Source organism: Melanostigma gelatinosum, assembly GCF_949748355.1.
Source record: "Melanostigma gelatinosum genome assembly, chromosome: 1".
Classification (NCBI taxonomy): domain Eukaryota; kingdom Metazoa; phylum Chordata; class Actinopteri; order Perciformes; family Zoarcidae; genus Melanostigma; species Melanostigma gelatinosum.
Genome location: NC_136634.1, coordinates 11,745,770 through 11,770,235, shown reverse-complemented (window position 1 = coordinate 11,770,235; position 24,466 = coordinate 11,745,770). Strand labels below are relative to the sequence as shown.

At 42.2% G+C, this 24,466-nt stretch overlaps 1 protein-coding gene across 1 annotated transcript; it reads right to left on the bottom strand.

Moving 5' to 3' along the window:
* Positions 1 to 1,925: 1,925 nt before the first annotated feature.
* Positions 1,926 to 24,192, bottom strand: LOC306779363 (RNA polymerase II elongation factor ELL). Its single transcript, XM_079271238.1, has 12 exons — positions 24,052 to 24,192; positions 21,146 to 21,193; positions 10,731 to 10,858; positions 10,087 to 10,241; positions 7,526 to 7,767; positions 6,780 to 6,904; positions 5,174 to 5,288; positions 4,112 to 4,562; positions 3,535 to 3,598; positions 2,926 to 3,097; positions 2,787 to 2,831; positions 1,926 to 2,093 (listed from the first exon to the last, which is right to left on the bottom strand). The coding sequence occupies exons 1-12, from the start codon at positions 24,187 to 24,189 to the stop codon at positions 1,983 to 1,985; spliced, it is 1,794 nt and encodes a 597-aa protein (XP_079127364.1). The 5' UTR covers positions 24,190 to 24,192; the 3' UTR covers positions 1,926 to 1,982.
* Positions 24,193 to 24,466: the final 274 nt, after the last annotated feature.

Here is a 24,466-nt window from a genome sequence, read left to right as displayed (position 1 = left end):
CAGTCAGTGCTAATAAATATTTCTTTCCTTGAATTGTTCATATGTGCCAAGACACAGCAACTGTTGCTCGTCTCAAATCCTTCAAACATACCAGAAGTAACCTATCAAATGTAAAAAGTAAAAAAAAAAGTACATTTACATTTTGCAAAAGAGCTGCTAAGTATTTGACAATAAGCCCAGTGAGTGTATTTTCATTGCAGAGCACATTATTCTGTAGATATTTCTGCAATTATTCTTTCTTTTGATAGTGGTGCTTGCCAGGATTGGACATCGAATTGTATCCCTTAACAGTTCATGATTATCTGACAGAAATAGAAAATAATTAAGACATACACATGGAAAGAAAAACAAGAACGACACAGACAAAACTATCCAGTAACAACTATCCAGGAACTGAAATTCCTTCAAACTTAAATACATTTACAGAAAAGGTCTGAGAATGCCGTGAATTGCAGGTTGAACCAAGAACATGTCTGAACAGGGATGGCATAATCTTGGAAATGTCTGACATACACGTTAAGGCAAATATTAGCTTCATCCTCTCATTTTAAGCCATCATTAAGACAGTTGTGAGTGCAGCTATGTTGATGCAAACGACAGAGAGAGAACAGAGAACACTGACATTTGATCTCTATTTCCTACTTCAGGCTACAGCTAATTATCAGGTGAAATAAAAGTACAGTTTGTGGTTATTCAGATGTACCTGCCTTGGGACAGAAAGCCTAAAATGAGTCCAACAGACCCGCTAGCAGCCTCTAGAGGTCCGCCTGCTCTTTACACCGAAGTGAACCAAAGTGGTATGAACTGAGTGACCGACGACACATTGTACGGGCCAATTTGTTTAAGGCATCTCTATTGCAATCTATCTAAATACCAAAGCAAAATCATAGTAAATCAATGTGTGGACAGCTCGATTAACACGATAAAATGCCCTGTCAGCTTTTTGAACTGCATGTAGAGTACAAAGTTATGTTTCACAGAGCTTGAAGTCATTCATCTACAGCGTAAATAATGCATGATTACTTACAAACCTGTAACCAGAACACTTGAGAGAGTTGATAATGAAAAGGCAGTGTGTGGTAGGCTACATGTGGGTGAATCTAACACGAGATGTGCTGAAGCACCATCTTGAAACCAGCATTCAGGTACTGGGAGGAGTGGTTTTGTGGCATTCCAACATTCCTTCGAAATGACACAGGACGTTGGCAGAAAGCTACATGGTGAAATTCCTTATGCCCAAAGAACTTTGCATATAATGCTTTAAACTCGTGATAGATTGAGACACATGTTGTACGGTCCCGGTCCTGCAAGAATATATATGTATATATATATATATATATATATATATATATATTTCTTTTTTTTTATGGCCGCTAACATTTTGTAAGCATGTGGTCTGAAGGGAGATACATAGTTAATGGAGTGACCTTATCTTTGTCAATATGTGATCTTATTACCGTTACAAATGAATAATTAATGCGATTCAGGGTGTTGACTTTCTGTCAGCAAACCGCATTTAAACAGATTCCTCTGTTTGTTAAATATAAAGACTTTAGTAGCATTTGCTTCAACCTAAGATTGATTGTACCATCAATTATATACTCTGTTTTTTTAATATAAATCAACACATTTTTTCTTCGTCCTGACGAGATAAAGGATAGAAAAAAAATCGAATCAAGCAGGAAGGATCACATCTGCTTTACATTTCAGAAAAATGGATTTGGCTTTGACTTTTACAGCAGAACAGAATCCAGCGATAATCATAGTTGAAAAGCATAATGTTAAAGGGCAACCTTTGATCACGAGTCGGTGGTCTCGGCCCACTTTTGAAAAAGAACATTGCTCCTCGATTCCATTTCCACGCGGAGAAGTAAAGTGAATAGTGTGTCAGCGACTGCAGGACCCAGCTGGGCAGTCTTTGGGTCCATTAGGAGTCTTTTTGTCCGGTCATATTACACCCTGCTGAGGGTAGAAACCGGTTACTAGGAGAGTCCCTGTGCTTGGTCATAATCTGTGATCAGCCCTTTGATATGCGACAGTTTCTGATGGAGGTACTCGCATCGCTTCTTCTCTTCCCGATAACCAGGAAACGTCTGAAAAGAAAAAAAGGGCACAAGTGAGCTTTTGGTAACGCATGTCGGCATCGTAACATCATAAACCTCGCTTTTTTGGTGTGTGTGCGTGTGTGTGTGTGTGTGTGGGGGGGGGGGGGGGTACTTCAGTGTTTCAGGAGCATGATCAAAGCCCCCGAGTTGCTGTATAAGGCAGATGTTTCTCATCAACAGAGTGAAAAGAAATTGTGATTGTGTCAGTAGGCTAGTTATATTAGGGGATTGAACTATTAAAGCCATGTCCAAAATAAAGAAGGAATAGGTTGACTTGAAGTTAGATGCCAAATGTCTTGTCAAATGACATGGGAGGTTGTCCAGGGGACATGACGTGAGGTGCTTTAATGGGAAGTGTTGCCTGAGACAACTATCGGTATAAAAACCTTGACAGAGGCAGAATTACTGACCTGTATGAATTGTTGTTCCAAATTGATTATTCTCACAATAAAATCTCAGTGATGTGGCAAGCCACAATGCACATTAGACTGATGTGGTGAACATATCGACAATTCATAATGTTTTATTCTATTTTTGATTTCTTTTAATTGGTAAATATTTTGTTTTTTTATCACTTAAAAATGAATACCGGTATGTTCATATGAGACTTTCTGGCGTGATGCCCAGTGTACAGTGCTTCAAGAGTTCCATGAAATTAGTTAAAATTCAAACAAGTCTTACTTTCTTATACTTTCGGTACTTTTGTAGTATTTGGACCTCCATAAGCTGAAAAGATAACAACAGAAAAGTAGTGTTAGGGTGCCATGTATCTGATCAGTTCATTGGTAGAGCAGCTACAGGCTCCTGGTCTGGACAGTACCTTGTACTCTTGTGTTCCCGGGGAGAGAGTGTTGATCTTTGAGCCCAACTGAACAAACATCTCTGTGATAGCCCCAATCCGATCATGAAGAGCTCTGTATTCATCGTACTCTGCACAGAAGTCGTCTTGATACTCTTGGCGCTGCTCCAGTGCTGTTATGGAGCTGTATTTTCTGAAAAAAAAACAAAGAAAAAAAACATAAGAAGTTGTTTCTAATTTGTTCCAGTAGATGGCAGCGCAGAACGGTAGAGCCAGAGGCCTGACACATCACTGATTTAACAACATGATGTGTTGACCAGATGTATAAATGTAAAACATCAGGTCATGTGTTTGCTTCAGGGAAGCTTTGTGACAGCTCAGTTAGACATGACTTTGCTTATTTACGTGAATGTTTTGAAGCTGATCCTAACCCTTTTGGGGGTCGGGTTTCTTCTCTCAACAACAGTGGGTTCGACTCTGAAACCTAAACTGCTCAGTGACAAATGATTTAAACAACCATGTATGAGGACCCACTAATGATGTGACAATTATTCGAATTTCATTCCTGAATCATAAATCCCTTTTTGGATTTGTAGCACAGTCAGGGCAGAGAGTGTGTTTGCGTCTTACATTAAATAGTCGGGCAGTTCTTCTGCGGCGGTTCGATTAACAGGTGTTTTCTCTCTTTCATGGTCTGTCGATAGGAAAAACACACACACACACATAGAAAAAAAACAACGGTTAGAGTAATCTGCCAATGCAAATGCGATGATGTGCCCATCATATCAAGGCTGACAGAATAATGTATCACTCTTTCCGATTAGAGATCTGATCCAAGGCGAGCAGTGACGTCTGCAGCCCCAGAGTAGGAGGCAATGCTGCCTGCTGACTCGCTCGACCGTAGGTCACCCAGCTGTTTCACAGTCAATCATCAACAGACTGGAGCAGAGAGTGAGGACTGCGGAGCTGAGAAAGTGCTACAATCCGAACAACACTCACTGCTCTTTCAAATTTAAACGTATCAATTGCCCCTTGTTGGCCTCTAGCAGCGACTACAACTCAAACCTGAGTTTTCATTTTGCTTAAGTGAAGAAGATGATGTTATGGCCCAACCAAATAATATAAAACAGACTCATGACAGCAATAGGAAACATGAAGTGTGAGAAAAAACTTACAGAGACAGTTTTATGGTTTTAAGGCCATTTACCTTTAAGATTTTCTCGGTTCTGCTTCAGGTCTGGACTCGTCTCAATCCAGTCTGGTTTTAAGCGCTCTCGTTCTTTGTGCTTTTTGGACCTCTTCTTCTTATGTTGGCCGTTGGTAAATGGTTGGTCAGTGCAAATGGACGTGTCAGTGTGTGGGGGCTTTGGGCTCGGTGCAGTAGGAGTTGGCTCTGTCCTTTCCAGTTTGGGAATCGTAGATGACCCGCTGAGTTTGTGCGGCGAGTACAGACCGTTTGGACTCCCTTGGAGGTGATTGCTAGTTTTGTCAAACTCCAGTTTGATCTGTACTCTCGAGTTTCCATGACTAGAGGAGCTACGAGCCCCATTGGTGCCGTACTCTCCATGAGACGGCGAATGCAGAGCTAAACACTGGTCGAATAGTCTTTGTTTTTTGGGGGTCTGACAGTTAGATGGGTCCGAGGGCAATGGGCGTTTCTACAGGGGGAAAAAAGGAGAACATATTGACTGATGAGCTTTTACTTTTGAGTGCAAGTTACATGAGATGTGCCTTTATCATATGCATGAATAGATCTTTACTTTAAAGGAATAGTTTGACAAATATTTTGAACTCCTTTGTATTTGCAGAACTCTGCAAATTAGTTGAGAAGATTGATGCCACACCAGCCAACAGCTGGTTAGTTTATCTTTGCATAAGAACTTGAAACAGCTAGTCTTGCTCTGTCCACAGGTAACAACAGCTCACATGCTAACACGGAATTTCCGACAACTAATCCCCGCCGAGAGCGTCACACTACATGCGCCAGCTATTCATTCATTGTACGAGACACATGAGAGTGGTATCAGTCTTCTCATCTCACACTCAGGGAAGAATGCGAGTAAGCATATGTCCCAAATTGTCTCACTATTTATTTGATTCCAGTGAGGGCTATATTTAGTCTGAAGCTGCTCAATACGACTTCACGAAGATATAGCAGTTTATCATATTTACTGTAAAGTACCTGCAAAAGAGGAAGTGCCCTATCTATTCTCAGTCGTATAAGGAAGAAGAAGCAGCAGAATATAGTTCATTCAAGGTGAATAATTACCGTAGAGAGATTCTTGGCAGGACTGAGATGCGAGGGAGAGTTTCCGGGAGTTTTGAGGAATGAAGAGTTGGACTGGGGACTCTTCAACTGGCTACCGTGGAGAGGCTGAAGTTTCCTGTAGAAAGATTTAGAACACAGCATCTTCAGTTGGACAGTAACTGCGAAGAAAACTGCCTGTAAAGCTAAACAGAAAAGGGTAGTATGTAGGTTATGAAGTTTGCTTTGGCAGATTTATGAGTCACTGGATGAGCAATTATCATTTATTATGACACGGCTTCCAGAGAAGACAGCGGTGGCAGCTTTTCCACAGTAGAAACAATTATTGACATTAAAAAGCCTGTGTAGCTTGTTTTGTTTTGTTGTCTCTGGTGATGCAGTCTACAGGAGGCAAGCACAAAGACTAAACACGTCCAGTGAGCAGAACAATAGCAGCAGATTTAACCTCAGTAGGACCAAACCCTCTTCTCTGTTAATCTGCTTCCTACAGCTCCTTCCTCAAACAGACGCTACAACAAGTCACACCCCACAATGGATTCATGCAACCTTAATCATGGCCAGTGTGAGTGGAGTTTGGAACAATTCAACATTACTGTCAATGAAATAAAAGACGTGAGAAAGTCTGAATAATAAGAATCTACTCCTACAAATGAAGAAACTAGAGCAAATAAATCTGGAGTTGACACTATTCACAGGGCATCAGTTTTATCACACTTGGCAAACAATTTGATGACTACAATTGTAAGCTTTTTGCACTGAGCAGGGGTGGTGAACAGAGGGGATTGTGCAATCAGCCAACAGGACTTGAGCTTTTTCCAAAACGCTCATGAAGCACATGGCCTGCATGTTTTACTGGCAAGCAGAGGAAATGTACAAGAGAATGAAGCTCACCCTGAAAAGATCAGCCTTGCTGCTCTGAACCTTCCATTCCAATGCCATTTGGCCACACGGTGCAGGGAATACTTTCCTATGCTTTGATGTGTCCATTAAGAGGTTCATCAGTGCAAAGAAGTAGTGATTTAGAAGCTCCCCTTTCAACATGATCTCAGCAGACCTCAACATTAATTAAGTGGCCTTTCTGTATTAACGCCAGCACTGTCAAAATGCATCCATCCCATAGTCCTTTTCCCAAACGGGTCTCTAAAAAAACTTTAGAGTAGTTTGACATAGTGAGATGAAAAGATGCATACCACTCTCGTGTGTGTGTCGGGTAAATCTAGGGCAACAGTCTGCAGGTGATTAGCTTAGCACAAAGACGGGAAACTGCTAGCTTGGCTCTGTCCAAAGGTAACAAAATCCCTTACCAGGACCTCTAAACATCTGTGTTCGTATGGATTACACAAACAAGAAATAATGTGTTGATTAGCGGGCTTTCGAGGTGCTGGGTGGTTTATTTTGTTACCCCCATGCTGGGCCAGGTTAGCTGTTACCCCCTGTTTCCAGGCTTTATGCTGTAGCTTTATATGTAGCATAGACATTAAACCGTCTCATCTAACTGGATCGATTTCCCAAAATATCGAACTATTGCTTTAAAAAAAAGTCATTCCAACTCTCTCAATAAAGCAAAATGAGAAAAATGTTTGTGTATTATGGCGAACTCAATACCAACCTGAGCAGGAGCCTATGGATGAGTTGCTTCTCCTCCTCTAGATATCCAGGCCATTCTCTCTGGAGGTGTCTGTAGAGCTCATCCTTTAGAGAGTAGCTGTGGTATTTAGGGTTCAGTTTACCAACCTAAAAAACAGACAGTTCCCAATCTAGATAAATCAACCGAAAGGGGACAACAGGAAAAGAGGCCAGCGGAGGTTATAAATGCACCTCACTGTGTTAACCTGCCGTAACTCCACCTTATATTTAAATACAACACCTGTTTAATTGGGTCTGTATTATTCTGCGGTAAACAGTTTAACCCTTATACGACTTACTCCTTCTGATATAAATCGAGACAAAACCAGCCACTTTTAATTCTAATAGCTGGAGACACCCCACCCATCACTATCAAAACACAATCTTTTCCTCAAAAAAGAATTAAAGCACAGCCCTAATTACTGCTACCAGCAGCGGTGGCACAGTATGCACTTGATGACTGCAGTGGGACACTCAAACATTGTGAACACAGGAAATATGCCTGAAATAGACTTACTGACATCAACTTTTTATAGCTGCACAGTGGTAGTCTGTTCATTCGTATCATTAGCAAAATGGCAATTGAGGAACTCATTCATGTTTGTACTTTCAATCCTAGACCTGATATCAACTCAAGCTAAAAGCAATATTTTGGTGTTTTCTGTTCGATCTGAGTATATTTCATCATTAGTCGACTGTGTTGGCATAGCAATGTGCCAGATGTCTCACCTCATCCAGTACTGAGGTCAGGTCAGCTTTGTCCTTTGGACTGGCTCGCTCCCTCTCCAACCACAGTAGCAGCTCAGGTTTTTTGTAGGGCTTTAGGGCCAGGAGATGAATGATGCGATCCCTCAAGGGCCGGTGTGCCACAGGGCTGGGAACCAGGCTCCTCTTGTTGCTGGGGGAGTGTTTGTTGCTGCTATCTGAGCCTGATATCAGACCCTGCTTCCTCTGGACCTTCACGCACTTACCTAAGATCAAAACAAAGGGACGCATAGCAGAGTTTCAACAGGAGATTTGTGGAAAACAAGGGCAAGTTTTTGAATCAAAAAGTTATCACGGCAGTAATCCAAAGCTGTTTTGAATGGCCGTACTATTGCTACAACAGACAAAACTAGAGAAGACCGAAGAGATTGTAACTGATCTGATAACGGGACTCAAATACGTTGACGGTATCCTGTAATAGCACAGCCAACGTATCACACCCAGCTTTTAAAAGCGAGGCCTGCACACAATACATCTTATCTCCGTTATATCTCTCTATTGTCATCTTTACGTACAAGCAACCGATAGCATACGTGCAACACTTTTGTCCCAATTTGAAAAAGCTATTTAAATACCTTGAGCACTTTTCTGTGTCGGTGTCTTAAGGTGGTGTAGTTGCGAGTGGAACACAGTGAAAAGGGGTTGACAGTAGGGTTAGCCTACTGCTGAGTAAACAGAAGAGTATGGAAACTAAAGCAACAACCACAGAGAGGCCCTTTCTTCCTGTTGCAATACTAATGCAGTTGGACCTGTGCAGGCAGTGCTTATAGATATCTGCAGACCGTAATCTCATTACAACCTTAAGCCATTCTTTGGAGGTTGCTATAGGTCGAATACTAACAGTGTGTTCACGGGGGCAGCATGGTAAAGGTCTCATAGAAGGGGTTATACAGTACAGTTATACTGGTAAAACGTTGCACTTTCTAAAAGTAATTTTAGATTTCAGTGTTCCTTGTAAAACAAAGTCACTTTAAATAAAGTTTCCCAAATGTAACAGTCTTGCAGGAGCTTGTTTCAACATCTCAACCAAGTCATAAAGATGTCACGCAAATATCCTTACTGCTCTGAAACAACCTGTCCTGCCATATTTCAACCAAGCTGCAACTGCAACCGTTGTTTGATGGTGATAGATGAAAGCAGCTTGAGACGTCTCGAGACCCTCAAGGCAACCGCAGTGTAATGATACTATTCCCTTGATATTGATGTCTCACTTAAAGTAACTGACACACTGTAGTGTCACGGATTTACGACTAAACAATAAAAATAGCAATTGTTTGCAACAATGTATCTTTAAAAATGGAGGAAAATAATTGGAAATGAATGACTTCAAAACATATTATTTTGAAAAACCTTTTTCAGCCAAAAAGTGTGCACACATTCCGGCTGCCTATTTGTCAGTGCCTTCTTTCCCCCTGACGCAACTGAACTTTAAATCACACATTATTATCTAATTTGTGGACATTTTTCTATTCTGCAACCTGTAATTGTGATTTAGTACATGGAATTTCTGTCTGATGAGTCGAGCATTACTGTACCATAAAAAGACAGCCGGTCACCACAAAACAACTGTGTGCTCTCTACTGCATAATAAGCGTGCTGTGATCCGTAACCCATTCATTTCCCTCTCTGGTGTCCACGAGAAGGGAGCGACAGTCATGTGCTTGAAATGACATGTTCAAGTAAAATGGGATGTCCTGTCACTGCGTGTTTATAACCAGGATTTGAATGTCTTTTCTAACCTTTGCATTAAGTGCATGCATGTGCCAGATTAAGTTTGTTTTGTAAAAGCCTCTGAGAGACAGCAAAGCATGGCATGCAATTTGTTGGAGACCGTTTCAACAGCTGGCTTCTACAGCAATTACCCCAAACATCATGTTGTAGCGTTTGTCTACACAACATGTTATCATGCATAAAATATGATCCACACAAGCACTTACATCCACATAGGACCTCTAAATGGTCAGATCATTTATAAAGTTTCAGCATGGTCAATTTAACCGACAATAACTCTAAAAACGCGACTCAGACAAGGTGACGGCAATGAATAGAAAACATAAATTGCAAGTCGAAGATCCTGCATGTTAGGCCCGGATCATTCCAGGTTAAGCGTGGCCTCTTCTTCAGATGATATTTAGAAGTATTTCATCAAATGAAAATTTATTAAATTCCAGTCAGTGTAATTACATTTTAGGCAAAACTTCATCAGCATGAGACTTGTTAGCGCATACTTCTGGCAAACTCAATCACCTTAATGGTGCTGGCAGGCGAGCTGGCACAGCGCCTGAGCAATCTGGTCAAAATTAAAGGAAAATTACAAGTCAGAGAGACATCCCTCTCGCGTGAATAATTGCAACGCAGCGCTTTGATCAATTATGTGATAACTTCCACACCATATGGCAATTATCAGCAGGATAAAATGTTGAGAAGCAATGGTTTAGAAGCTTTCTGCGAGCATGAAAACTCTGGTCATCTGTCCTTGATCCCTATACGTGCTTGAAGGATGTAGATATTAAGCAAGAGCTTACTTGGCCCCGGCTTTATCTCAATTGCTGAGCGGCTCCAGATGTCCTTCTCCACCTGTGACATGCGCTCCCGGGTCGTCTGGTAGGAGTCATCTGTGGCACAAACTGTGATCTTGTCCTGAATGCTGCCCTGGCCCTCCAGGTGTTCCCTGCCCTCCCTGTTGGGGAGACGAAAGGAGGAGAGAGAGTTTATGTTTAAAGATTCTCTGGCTCGGCTTTATTAACAGGCCATTTGTCAAACGCGAGCACTGGAGATTCTTGCTGTCATACAATCGTGTCTGATGTTGTGTGACACACGCATAACAGGTTCTGTCAACTGTGCCTTGCTTGTAAATTATTGTCCTGTGTTATGAAGCATCGATTAAAGGTTAAAATCTAACCCTTTGACATCGCATCCACAAACACTACCTCTCTGTTCTCAATTATTGCCGGTCACACCTTTGTGGTAAGTTGCGACATGACGGCCTTTTGGTGTTTTTGTAGTCTTGTTTGAATACAGCCTGACAGTGGGACTGTCTGTCTGTCTGTTGTTGCACCGAAGAGAGACGCCACTGTTTGGTGAGGCCCTGCGGCCAAAGTCTGACACCAAATTTACTGCAAATTACATCTGTGGTCGGACTGTGGAAAGAGTTATGCGTGCTGCTTACCCCGAGACATACTGGTGAATGCAGTCAAAGCTGGACTGAGGCTTGTCTTTGCTGTCACTGGAAAGGTAGAACGAGAAGACTCTGAATCCATCAGGAGATTCAGGTGTTGGTGCTGGGATCTTAACGTACTGTCAGGACAAATAAAGAAACAAGCAAAAGAGAATTTAGAGGAGTAAAATATCTTTATAATGAAAATTGAAAATAGTTATTCAATTTACAGTGTTCTCCAGCACAGTGTTTCCCAAACGTTTCATTCCTTGAGAACCCACTCTTTAAAAATGACAAACAATGGAAGAAATTCTACAAATTGATTTGGCGACCCGAATAATATCTCCTGCGAACCAGCTGTCTTTGGGTATGACTGAGCTCGCACACGCTCACATGCTGCAGTGTCCTGTATCTGCTCACATTGCTAATTTGAGTCTTGTGTTATGTAATAATCATGTTTTGTTTTTCCCCAGATGTAATCTGATCTGATTCAATGTAATCTCAAAGTGGGAAAAACGCTGGATAAAGTAAATCAACAAAGCAGCTTCTTTCATTTAAACCGATGAGAGCTAACTTGACTCACTGTTTTTCTTTTTCTTTTTGATTTTTCACTCGATAAATGTGACCTAAATAATCTTCCTCTTGGGCCAATCACAGAGGCTACATTGTACCTCCCAGGTCAGGGATGATGACCTGTAGCCAGTCATGGGGGGGGGGGGGGGCTGTCTGAAAGGCAAAACATAACAATAGTATAGCAGACAGCTCAATAGTATAGCAGACGTTAAGCTCCTCTGTCACAGACTGTCCGCCGCTCCCTAGCAACACACAAGCCAGCAGGGTGAAGTCTATCTCTGTCAGCAACCTCTTACATACAATGACCCAAAAACCTACTTCCACTCGAAGGACAATTCAACATAGAAAGTCATTAACCAACAGGTAACATGCCCTTTAAAACACATTTGGCAGGGGCTCTCTTCTACACCGCCTGCAGCTGTGTTTCAGCCTGAAAATGGACAGTTTAGTACTTTTGTTGATAGTGTCCTAGATCCAACAGAAGCCGCATATCACCCATTCTTTACAAGCACGAACGCATGCTCACTGATGAGTTGTTCTTAATGTGAGATGGCTGCAACAGCTCACACACCACACAGGACCTTTTTCAACTGCAGGTCTCAAAAACAACGACAGTCAGGTGTACTTGAAGCTGCCTCTTTAGTTATCAGTCATAAGTGATTGATTATAAACTGACTGGCCGAGAGCACAGTGTCCCCGGCAGATGTGGCAGGCAGCACTATTGCTGTCACAAATGCCCAGTCATGCAGCAAAGCCATAAGCATTATTTCTTTGCAGCACGGAGCCAATGAACAGCTCCTCGCCTCGACACCCCTCCTCCTCTTCTAAAAACCCAAATGCATGCTATTCACCCCACCCCCATCAGCCTCCAGCTTTCCTTCATGTGCACAAGCCCACCCATGTCAACACAAAACGCAAAGCCGCCCACAAGGCCATGAACACTTAAGACACACAGCTGACCATTAATTCTGACCTATTTACGTCTGACCGTTCTCATGAAGTGGTAAAGCCGAGTCCCGCGTACGTCTGCTTTGGGTTTTACGCTAATTAAGGACGATCAACCAAAATAAGCATCAAAGTGAGCAGAGACAAGAGGCCAGCCGTGTCCTCAGGACCTATTACTTTAGTAAAGTAGTAGGAGCTGCGACCACAATTAGAAGCAACAAGTCACTAAAATGGGGTTATTGACATGGAGGACACGCAGAAGAACTGCAGTTGAATCTGTTTAAAAAACGACGGTCCTGTTAAACAAAAGACAGCCTGTGATGAGATGAGAGCACACATTTAGCATCGCAATAGTGCCACCACGTCCCCTCTTTCAGTCGATAGCAGCAGTATGAGCCCCCTCCAGTCATGCATTAGTTTTGCCCGTCACCCCCCCCCCCCCCCGTCCATGCCACCGTGCACACTTCACATTCTAATTCTAATCAATGTCACTCAGGTCAGACTGTTCAGAGGTCGCCCCCGTTTTGTTCACAGCTTCCTTCTCAAGCTACATAACCATATGTCCTTTAACCCATTAGTTCCCAGTTTCTGAGTCCTAAAGGAGAGCCTGTCGGTCTAACATCAGCTTCACAGACAATAACACAACATGAGACTCTAAACTTGAAACTTCGAGGACTAGTTTTTGGAAAACCGCTGATTCGCTTTCTTGCCGAGAGTTTGTTGAGAGAATTGATACTCTCATCTCATGTCTGTGCGATAACTATAATGCTTCAGCCAGCCCTCAATTAGCTTACTTTAGCACAAAGACTGGAAACAGGGAAATGGATAGCCTGGCGCTTTACACTATGCAGGTAACACAACTCACTAATTGGCATGTTATATCTGGTTTATTTAATCTGTACAGAAACAACAGTGTCTCAAATTACTACCTGTCTTTTGGCAGAAGATTTAATGGAAACATCTCTGTAAAAAGTTGCTTTTAAACCAATCTTGGGAAGGTTTGACTGAACATCGGCCCCTAAAACAAATAGTGTTCCAGTAGACCAGAATGACCCTTAAGTCAACAAACTGAGTCAGTACTGTCAGTTACAGAGCGATATCTACATAAAGTTGCCACAAGAGCTCAACCAATATATTGGCTGATTTAAACTAATTCCAGATATTTTGGTATGGGTGTATACAGTACAGTATGTTGGCCAACAACAAAGAAGACATGTCAGTGCAGAAATGCCAGAAATGATGTTTTAGGTGACTAAGACATTATTGGCCATTATCAGATATCTCTCAAATATTGATACCAGCATCAACAATTCAGTATCAGTCAGGCTATTGTCGCCACCCTACGGCTACTGGTCATACCAGACCGAGTACTGCTGTGGCTGCAGAACACCAGAGTGCGTTGCATTTAGCAACGGTGCTTTTATTGCTCTGTGTTGAAGTTTTCTTTTGTAAGCGGAAGAATGTCTGAACCCACTGGTAAAAACAGGTAAAGTTCAAATCAAATATGTTTTATTAACTCATAGGTCATTATTAGACTTTCTCCATCTGTTTGGTGGTGCATTTGAAACCTTTATGTGTTTTAGGAGACACCCTCCTGACTTGATAATCATCATCACTTCAGGAAATAACATATTCACGACCACGTTTCCTGGTCAGTCAACAAGAACAACGAGAACAACAAGAGGAACCTACTCAACAACATTGTTGTAGTCTGAACAAGAGATTTACAGATTTCAGCAGTGACCGTAGAATACACCTAACATCACAACCAAATCATGCAAAGTGGCCAGTGTTACCATCACCCCACTCAGCCTGATTGAATTAACTTTGACTTTTCATGTGTTCAGTCAGTGACACCATTGTGCCCACAGGTTTGCGATCCTGACGCTGCTGCCAGTCAAGTAGTAGGTGCAGATTTGCAAAGAGACGCTGAGTCATAGACATCTCCTTGTGGAGCTTTGCTCTGATCCCCTGAGGCCATGTGTTTTCGTGTATTGTCGAGGAGGCCTCACACTCCCACAGTGCAGGGAGAGAGGTCAAATATCTAGCTGATGGTTTCAGGCTCCATGTCAACAGAGAGAGAGAGACTATCGTCTGTCAGACTTTGTGGAATCACCATGTACACACATCAATGAACAAGCAAAAATAGAAGCAAAGACAGTGAATTTACGATGCTCAGTTTAAATGTGAATCACAATAAGTACACACAGAAGCTGTCATCGTGGCTAACAGAGTTCAGAGTTCAGACTCTGCTAATAACAGCTCATAGAAATATATACTTCCAGTACACTCAGTTCAAGGACTGGTGAGTCATGGACACATATCCATGTAACAGACAAATGACTCAAACTGCATGCATTTCTATAATCAGTGTGACAGAAAATTGGTTCAAGTGCATTTTTGTGTCATATCCTTATTAAACGGCCACATCAATACTTGTATTGTATGGCACACATATGCTGTAGAGAGGCTGATAATGTTCTGGGACTCTGGGGCACAAAATGAGTCTAATCTTATTATGCATAACATAATCCTGCAAATGACTCCTTCACGAAGAGGCAAGTATTTTTTTTAAACTCAATTTTACTCAAGTTCTTTTAATTGAAAAAAAATATGGCATTGTAGTTATTAAAAAGATATTTACATTTTCAATTATATTATAATTTGAACGTGCTATTCCTACTGTGGGAGTTTATGGGAATAACTATTAAATCAGCGTCATTTGTCCAGCTCTGAACCAGCGAAAGAATAATTAAATTGCTTATGCTCCATAATATTTTAATTATGATTGTGAGAATCCTTTAATCTGATGATGGATTAATCTGAGCAAAGCTTAATGGGGTATTATTGTCATCAGAGTGTACTAACAACACGTGTCATAGTTTCATACAATTTAAAAAGGAACAGAGTAGTGAGAGCTGTGTGCAGTAACACCGCCCGTTATCATGATGTCAGTAAAGTTTAGCCGTTGGACAGTTAAAGACCCCAAATGGCATCAGAACAGAAATCCTTAACACCTCGTCAGTGTAGCCCCCCATGGGGCGTACGGGCTGGTACAATAACTGCCTCTGTGGCCTCAGCCCAGCCACATCTGTTACTGCAGGCCCTGTGTGTTTGGAGATGTCAAATACTTTCAGACTGTTGTAAGGTGTGAACTGGACTGGAACAGAAGACCTTGGCAGGGGGCTCAGCGGCTGAACAAGGACAAAGGACACCGCCAGTGATGTCCTTGTACAACTTCATCTTTAACTCCCCACGGATGTTTAACCTGCTCATCTTTGATGAGGTTAAACAGAGTTCTTAACCCTGCCATCTGGGGAGGAAGTAAAACGCTTCACTAAAGAGATCTACTGTCTGGTCCAGTCCAAACATCTGCAGGGAAAGACGAGAGGATCGTTCCTCTCTGTTTTTCTTTTCTTTGCTCTCCAGATGAAAGCAAAAAGGCAAGGTTCCCAGCTTTGGTATTTGGCATGGCAAGACTGAGATGGGAGCAGGCGCCTGGATATGTGATTTCCTCTGAAGCCTGTGCCTCCTGCCCCTGTCTGTACTGACACTAGTTACCATTGTCTTCTCATCTGAGCCTACTCAGCCATAGCTGCTCTGTGAGCTGCCCGTCTTTTGTTCTAGCTTCTTCCCCCACAAAGCTGAGTGCAATGGCCTGTCGGGCCGCCTGGATTATTCATGAACAGCGGGGACGTGTGGCTGTGTGTTGTTGGAGGGTAAAGGGAGGGATTGGGGGTTTGGGTGTTAATGGAGGGAGGGAGGGAGGGGAGGGTGGATGGCGGTGGCTCCCAGTGGAACCGGCGCATGAGGGATGGCCCTAAAAAGTCTTCCTTTTGGAATGTGACGAGCAACTCAGCAGAGAAGAGGGGGATGGATCCTGGCCGGAGCAAGTGTATTTGTTCCTATTTAATAATATAAAGGTTTATATGTTAATGCAAAGTTCAGATTATACATCATATAATGGACTCCACAAGTTGAGGCATTGACAGTAGAAAACATTCAACTGTCAGCCATATTACATTTACATTTACATTTACGGTCCCCGAGCTTTCTACAGTATGATCAACAATTCCACTGTGACTCATTTGTTAAAAGCAAACCGTATGACATCCCCTCTTCCAGTCTACATCATGCTTTCAGTGAGCCTTGTATGGATGTGGTGGTTCCTGTGCTTGAGGATCTATTCATCGAGGGGGGTTGGTAGAGACAGGAAAGCAAAGAAAGGGGGGTGGGGGACTGACGGGAGTTCGTGCGGGGATATGGGGATGGGCAACTGACGAGCATCCCCCAAGGTACTGCCTGTTATGCCAAGCAGAATCAGTCTTTTTCCAAAGAGGCTGGGGCTAATCTGTCAACCTCAACAAACACTCTCCGTCTCCCCTCCCCCGATTCCCCACCCCTCCCAACTGTAGGTGCCTTCCTCTTTAGGGATGGAGGTTTTTAAAGCCTACGTTAAAAACTACATTTAAAAAACAAACAATCACTCAGACTGTGTTTTGCTGTGAATGGATTAACCCATCTAAACCGTGCCTAATTTGCATTAGATGATGCCAGTTAGGAAATTCCTGTTACACGCCAGTTATTAGACCCCAGATGCACTGACACCACTAATGTGTTTCCCTTGTTGACAACTAGCCTGTTTCACTGCGGCAATCCCACAAACCACTTGGAGCATTGCACTATACTCCCATTACTTGGAATTTATGTCCAAACCTGATAAAAGAGGGGGAAATCCAACACATGCACACTATGCTTTATGTGGTGGACTTATGTGGTAAGCACTGCCCATGCTTACTTGCAATGTTGGTATTGCTCAGTCTTTGCTGAGTATTTTGCGATGTGAATATTATATCGCTATCGATTTTTCTGTGAACACAACAAACAAGGAAACTGACTGTGAAATGTAGTTCACGCACACTGTCACACAATCCGCCAGGGTCTCCACAAAAACAAGACATTTTAAGTAAATGAGAGCACCGCACTGCCATCAATTGCACACAGCATAATTAGCATTATATTTAGTCATTCCTCAGATTTTGATTCTGATGCCAATACCCAAATAGCCTGTGGGGTGAATGAGCACACAGAACAGTGTCTGTTGCATTTCCTTGTCAAACAGCATTCATTGTCTCTCATTTCATGTCAGTGGCAATATGTTGTGGCTGTTCAAATCTTTCAAGGCTTTGCTCGCTGAGTTGTGGGAGAACAAGCATGTTACTTAATGATTCATCAAACAGGCACTTTTTCTTTCCAAGCTTTTTTCTTTCTTTTTTCTCGTTGCTATTTCCAGTTTCCCAGAGTGACAGTTCCTTCTTTCGTCTTTAGGGTTCCAGATTATCTCGGAATGTAAACAAACAACACAAAGTCACAACAAGAACACACAACTGTGTGTGTGTGGTTTCACTGTTTCTAGTTTTTTTCATCACATATTTGTGTCCAGTTTGTGCCATTTATTTCTAATCTTTTACGGCACTCTTGCATCCGTACAATACTCTACTAAAACCTTGCCACAGTCACTTTGGCATCCTTCGAAATCCCTTATTGGAAGCAAAAGAACACAATAATGACAGAGGAGCCAAGTAAAGAAAATTCCTCTTTTATTGAAGGATCTCATGAGGCTTGTTCCTAAAATACACTGTATGATCCAAAGATCCAAAGGCCAAATAGCTCTGCATAAACACACTCGGCCTCAGACGAGCGGAGAGCACAGAGAGTCTTGCCTCGCTTAACACATCTGGATGAATAGAGCGGCGTGTGCCCTTTCAGGAACACGTGGGACAACTCTCCCTCTCACTGCTATGCCACTGGGAGAGGAAGGCTCTCAAACCACATTCCTGTTATTGTTATTCTAATTAGCTTCCAGGGAAAAAAAAGAGATGTGCATGCACACATACACACTTGCACACTGCAAAAGCTTATTTGCAGTGCGAGCGGGAGGTGAAGCAAAGCGGCGAGGTGGCGGGGGGTAGAGTCAGAGCAGCCGTGTGTGAGATAGAGGCCCTGATGTCTCCCAAGGATTCAGCCAAGACATGGGGTGAAATGGCAAAATAATCAAGAGGGCCGGCGGGAGGGAGCCCAGGGGAAGCTCAGCCTTCACACACAGTCGTCATGAGAATATCTTTAAGAGCACCTCTACATTCCCCTCATCCCAACACCGCTGCCTTCATGTGACAGCTGTGTACATAAATACAGACAGGGCCATGAACAAAAACAATTACTCTGGCAACTGCAATTCAACATTCATGAACTGAGGAGGAAACAAAACTGATTTCACACGCGACACAGCGTAGAGCAGGGGTCTCAAACTCATTTTCACTCCGGGCCACATCAGCATCATGGTCGCCCACAAAGGGCCGGTTGTAAATGTAACTACTCGTAACATGTTGTTAAATAACTCTCTGCATTCACAGTTTAAAGTAGTCGTCAATGTACTCACAATACATTTCCATGTTAAATGTACAGTAACCAGCCAAAGAGCTGCTTCTATGACTGTGTTTAAGTATCTCATCATTTTGACTTTCAATCTCATACTTTTGACTTTCAATCTCATAATTTCGACGATGGGGATATTTTTATCATCACATCTAACTTAAAAAAAAGAAAGAAAAAAAACAACTTTTTTTTTTTTTTTGCTGGTGGATTCGCGGGCCACATAAAATGACGTGGCGGGCCGAATTCGGCCCGCGGGCCGAGAGTTTGAGACCACTGGCGTAGAGTATTCAAACGCAATGCCCATGTTTACTACAGCAGCATTATGTTGAGTGATGCTGATAATAGTACTGAACCACTCAATGCCACAACTTTGCAGTGTAACAGGTGAGATATTGTGCTCACTAACCCATACAGAAGTGTGAGTGGAAATATCAAGACAAAGCAGTATGAAAAGCACAATAGCAATGGACAGAACACATTTCCGCATCAATATGCACCCTGCAGCTTGTATCTGATAAATAACAACTAGCACACGCTTGATTTCTTACTAAACAGGTATGGATCATGCCAACAAGCAGGCAGCGTCACAAGTACTGAAAGAAAATAAACACTATGATGTGAAATTCGTGGGAACCCAGGCCAGCTCTGAATATATTCCTTAATCCCTGGTGATTATTTCAAAGTTATCCAGAAACCTATTTTCTATTCAATTTGCAGCTTTTACTTCTCTAATTTCATCATAGTTGCATCACTTTCTTTCCTTTTCTTTCACTCCTTTTCTTTATTGATAACCCATTCGGTTCACTTTCCTCCAATATCTTCAAGTTTTAAGTCTGTTTATGCCTAAAAATAGAGTTTAGCTGGATTCAAAAGCAGAATTTATTACGTTGTAATTTGTAAGTTTCACAGTTGCCTTGAACAAGTTTTCGAGGCGTCGGCGAGCCTGTGTCTTTCATCGCATGACTACAAGCTTGGCAGACAATTTCCAATAGTCGGGATAAATGCTGCAGGGTCAGAGAGAGAGGCAGGCGAAAAACCTCAGCGTGCTATTTCTCGATATGGAGCCCTGGCCCCTGATACCGCTGAGCCCTGGAGTGATGCCAAGACAGTGATTTGAAAAATTCCTCCGGTTTTGTGTGGCCCTGGAAGTGCCCCTTTACAGGAAACGTGACATGAGCGAGGACAGAGATCAGAGAGAGGCAGTCGTGGCTTCTGTGATGGAGCTCTGCAGCTGGCACCTGACACAAACCTCTTCCCTCGCCACACATGACCTCCTGAAGCTCACGCTGCTTTAGGGGAAGTGATGAGCTTCAGCAAATGAAAACGAGCTGCAGCTGTGATGCTGTAAACCTCCAACCTGGAGACACAGATACTGGTTATCTCCTCAGCCTGTTTTATGCCAGACTGCCATGTTCACCAACAACCTCCCCCCACTAACGGCTTAATCTGGCCTCCCCCACTACCAATGGTTGCAGCTACCTCATTAATGCCCAATCGTCCAGCTCGGGGACTATTGTCAGAGGGGGAGGGAGCTCGTCCTCGAATTCCGCAAAGCAATTTGAATATGTAATGTGCCAAACGTGATATAATCACCAAATCCTATTCAGTGATTAAAGAACACTTAAATTGCACTCACTTAACATTTCTTCACAGAAAGACTCTCATAAGCAGGTTAATCTGCTGCTCGTTTTACAGATGTTTCATTACATGTTTACATTATTTATGTTTTGGACACATTTTGCTTCCTGCCAGGCGAAAAAAATTCCACCGCTCATGTATCATTCCCGTATTTCAAATCTTTCATGTCTGCACGGAGACACGGGGGCTCCCTGGGGTTCACCAACCCCCCCTATACCTCCTCCCCCTCCTTGAACAAAGCCTCCCCAGTTGCAAGCCTGACCCAGTAACCTGGCTAGCAGCCTGGGGGTACAGCGTACCCTGTCTCCGGGCTTCCAGGGTCCGTGTGAGCACACAGGGCCGGCATTTGTGTACAGCGCAAAGTCACTTTCGTCAATGCAATCGTCTCTTGCATCTTTCTTCTTTACACACGCTTTACAGGAATGCCCTCTTGTTTGTGGTGCCAAGTATTTTTGTAGCTGATGTACTTTGTCTCTGTATGTACACGTGCACTCCAGGCTATTTAACACAACAACGTATAACTGAGCAAAGTAGCGACACCTTTCCATCAGACGTTGGGCCTCTGGTGCATTCAAAGCAGCCCTATACCCGCCGCTGGATGTTTCCGTTTCTTTTAAGAAAGAAAACAGTCCAAAGCAACAAAATAACCACCAACAGAAATGACAGTCGGTGGATTTTCAACCTCTTCGTGGGTGCATGCAAGCGCTTATCGAACGCTTAAGACACAAATAAAATGTGCAGAAGAACTGTCACAAGTGAGCTCCACAGCAGATCACTACTAATTAGAGCATTCAAATGCTCAGGCATTATTAAGGAGAGAATGCTAAACATCTTACCCCCTGGCTTCCCTTGAAGCAAATCGCTGGCTGATTTGATAGCGATGCCTGAGGAGAGAGAGAGAGAAAAAGAAGAAACTGGTCACTGATTCAGGAATCATGTTTAATCTAATGGACAGCTCATACATTATGAGTGAACATATATCGCCATTGTTCTCTGCTCAGTGGGTTTCTCTTGATAACAGCAGTCGGGTTTGATTCGACAAGGATTGGTAAACTTTCCTCGTTAAATGCCAAAACGTTGCCATAATTGCCATTGCCCATCCGTCGTTGCCCTGATGAATTGCTGTCCTAGTTCTATATCATTAAATCTACAGTTCAGGGGTTTCTGGCCCTAATATTCTGAGGAATGTGTGTGATCTATCAATCCATCGCCCACAGACAACTTTGCTTGTGTCAGTCAAACTGACTTGTGTGTTTCAGCTGCTTTTCCCTCTAAATGAATAAATGAATAAAAACAGATCCCAGAGGAAAGACAAAGCTACTTCTGAAGCAAGTTATATATTTTTAATGCACTTTTGATAAGCCCTGTGTGCTGTGGTTTATAACTGCAGTGCCTTCCAAGACCACCGCGTTATGCTCCACAACATCATATTGTTCTTTTACCCCCAACTGATAAATAAATGTTAAAATCATAAAATATACCGGCAACATGATACATAGTTAATAGATGGAGACATTTATCTGTGAAGTACAGCTGTGCCTGTGATTGACAGCGCTCTTGATGTATTATTAATGGTTTGGGGAAATGTCTTCCCTATTGAAGAGAATTGTTCCGATTTTCTTCATCATCCGATTGCTTTAATATTGAATTGAATAATAAATAATAGCAACACAGCCATAGGGCTTATCACAAGTGGGAAGATTATTTGTATATGATAATTTGAAATATTACAACAATTTATTCATATTTTGGAGTATTCACTGCAGCTGAAACAATCTGCCAATTAATTGGTACCACCGTCGGTTACCTTTTACGAAGACCGTGTAATAGCTTTATAGATGTCAGTTATAGGTTGTGTATTAGTAATTAGTATTAATAAGAATTTCAATGTTGAGGTTGCCAGGTTGAGACAAATACCCTTTGCCATAGTAAATTCGTCAAAATCTTTTCTTATAACTGCAGACAAGATGACTTATTAAAGAGTGAGAAAGCCATGAGTACCATTACAGGATTACCAGCATTTATAAATGCCTTATTACAAAACAGAAACATTAAACACTTGCCAAAGGGATATGTTACAACCTGGCAAGTCAAACGTTGTTAGTGATAGATGCCATTACTCACAATAATAAACCTTTATAGAGGAGTGTCTTTTTAGATAGTGGTACAATTTACGGAATCACAGGATCAATAGAAAATGAATCAGCAACTGTTTTTGATATATGTGGACTGTTCGTTAGACGAAACAAGACGTTAAAACGAAATCATTTAAGCTTTGGGAAATATGTGATATGATTTGTCGATCAAGAGAAAGTTACTCTGCAACTTTGATAATCGATTGATTGTTAAAGTCATTTGTTTAGCAAAAGCGGCAACTTTTCAATATTGCTAGTTTTTTAAGTCTTACATAAAAGTAAATTGAATATATTTGACATTTGTGTCGTTAAGATTTTTCTGTATTTTTTTGTAATTTCATAGAGCGAATAATTACTCAATTACTTGAGGAAAGAATGGACAGATACATTGTCGCAGCCCTAATTTGATACAAAGTACAAGAACAGTTTATGAACAAATCCCATCGAATAACATGAACTCTTTCAGCTTCACAGGTTCCTGAGGACAAAATCTCAGTGGGAGTCCAGCGGTCTGTAACAATATTTTCCGGGCTGGTCTTTCACTTGGAGAGGTTTTGCAGTATAGCCTCTCCTGGAAGAAGCTGCCAGGCTGTGTGAGCTCTGGAGTTTACTCTGCTTCACAGACCAATGAGCTGCGGAGCTGGGCGGGCTTCCAGGCGTGTAAAGGGCAAAAAACAATAACACACAAGAACACAGCGACAACTTGTCGAGCCCTGCCAGCGAGCCCGATGCAGACTACACAGCTCAAGTCTCATATCCACGCTTTTCTTTTTTTCCACTGTGGCAAACACTCACAGTATTTGTTTTAAAAAACAAACTAAACAACTAAAATGAAACCTCTAACTGCAGTAATAACTGTGGGACTTAACTGATTTATCAAGCACTGCTTTAAGAAAGACCATTTGGAGAGACTACCTTGATCTAATCGAATGGACCATAACAGCAATAAAACAGTCTCCGGATTCAGAGCAGTCGAAGAATTCGCTTGGCTTGTTCATTCATTTATTCGCGTGAGTAAAACGAGCTAAAACAAACTGCCTTTTTTTAAACCTAAAATGACTGAAAATCATCTAAATAATGAATTTCAAATTCAATGTATGTTTAGAAAAGCAGAGAAAACAGCAAGCTTTCAAAGCTCAGGGCATAATCCCAAATCTGTCATATGGGAACTTTAATACCGGTTGTTTTTTTCGGGAGATTATCCGCTGTGGTAAACAAGTAGACATGCACAATTGAAAAACAGCACGAGCCTCTTCTTTTCCGCACAAAACTATTTTTACTCAGGGCTTACAGGGGAATTTAATGACATCCTTTCATTCATCAAAGCCTACTGAATTGCCCGTTATGATCATAATTAATAAAGCTTAGTCCTCTACTGTATAACAGCCACAATCATTTATCAGCCACCAACGCGTCTGTCGATGTGTTCTGAACTGCTGCACCGTTGAAACTATACTTTTTTATTCTACCAAAAAGGGAAGAACAAACTGCGTTTCCAAATTGGGATTTGTACAGTTCACGGAGTTGGGATGCGATTCAAGAAAAATGAACATATAGCTGAAACAACACACACTCGCTCCAAAGTTCAACACGGTGATTTGTCCTACCTTCAGGTTCTGGTAGCCTTCGAGGGTCCGGATGGCAGTGTCAGTGAGTTTGACGTGATAAAGAGTTTGATTCGGGGTGTTTTTGTTGATTTGGCCACAGGAGAGCCCATAGCGATGCTCCTGTCTCAGCGCTGCCATTTCTACAACTGGAGACTATTGGCGACATACTGCCTGCGACGTCACGGAGGAGAGAGGCTGTGGGCGGGGCTGACACACACGCACACACACGCACACATAGAGTCAGTACGTCAACGAAAGTATTTTACTTTCGCTTCACAACACACACTCGTTGACCATTTGGAACCTCAGAGTTTTGGTCCAAGTTGCAATCCAACCGGACTTTTAGTAAATACACTCGACGTGTTTCTGCAGAAATAAAAGAACTGCATTGCATGTAAAGACATGCTGAGGTTAA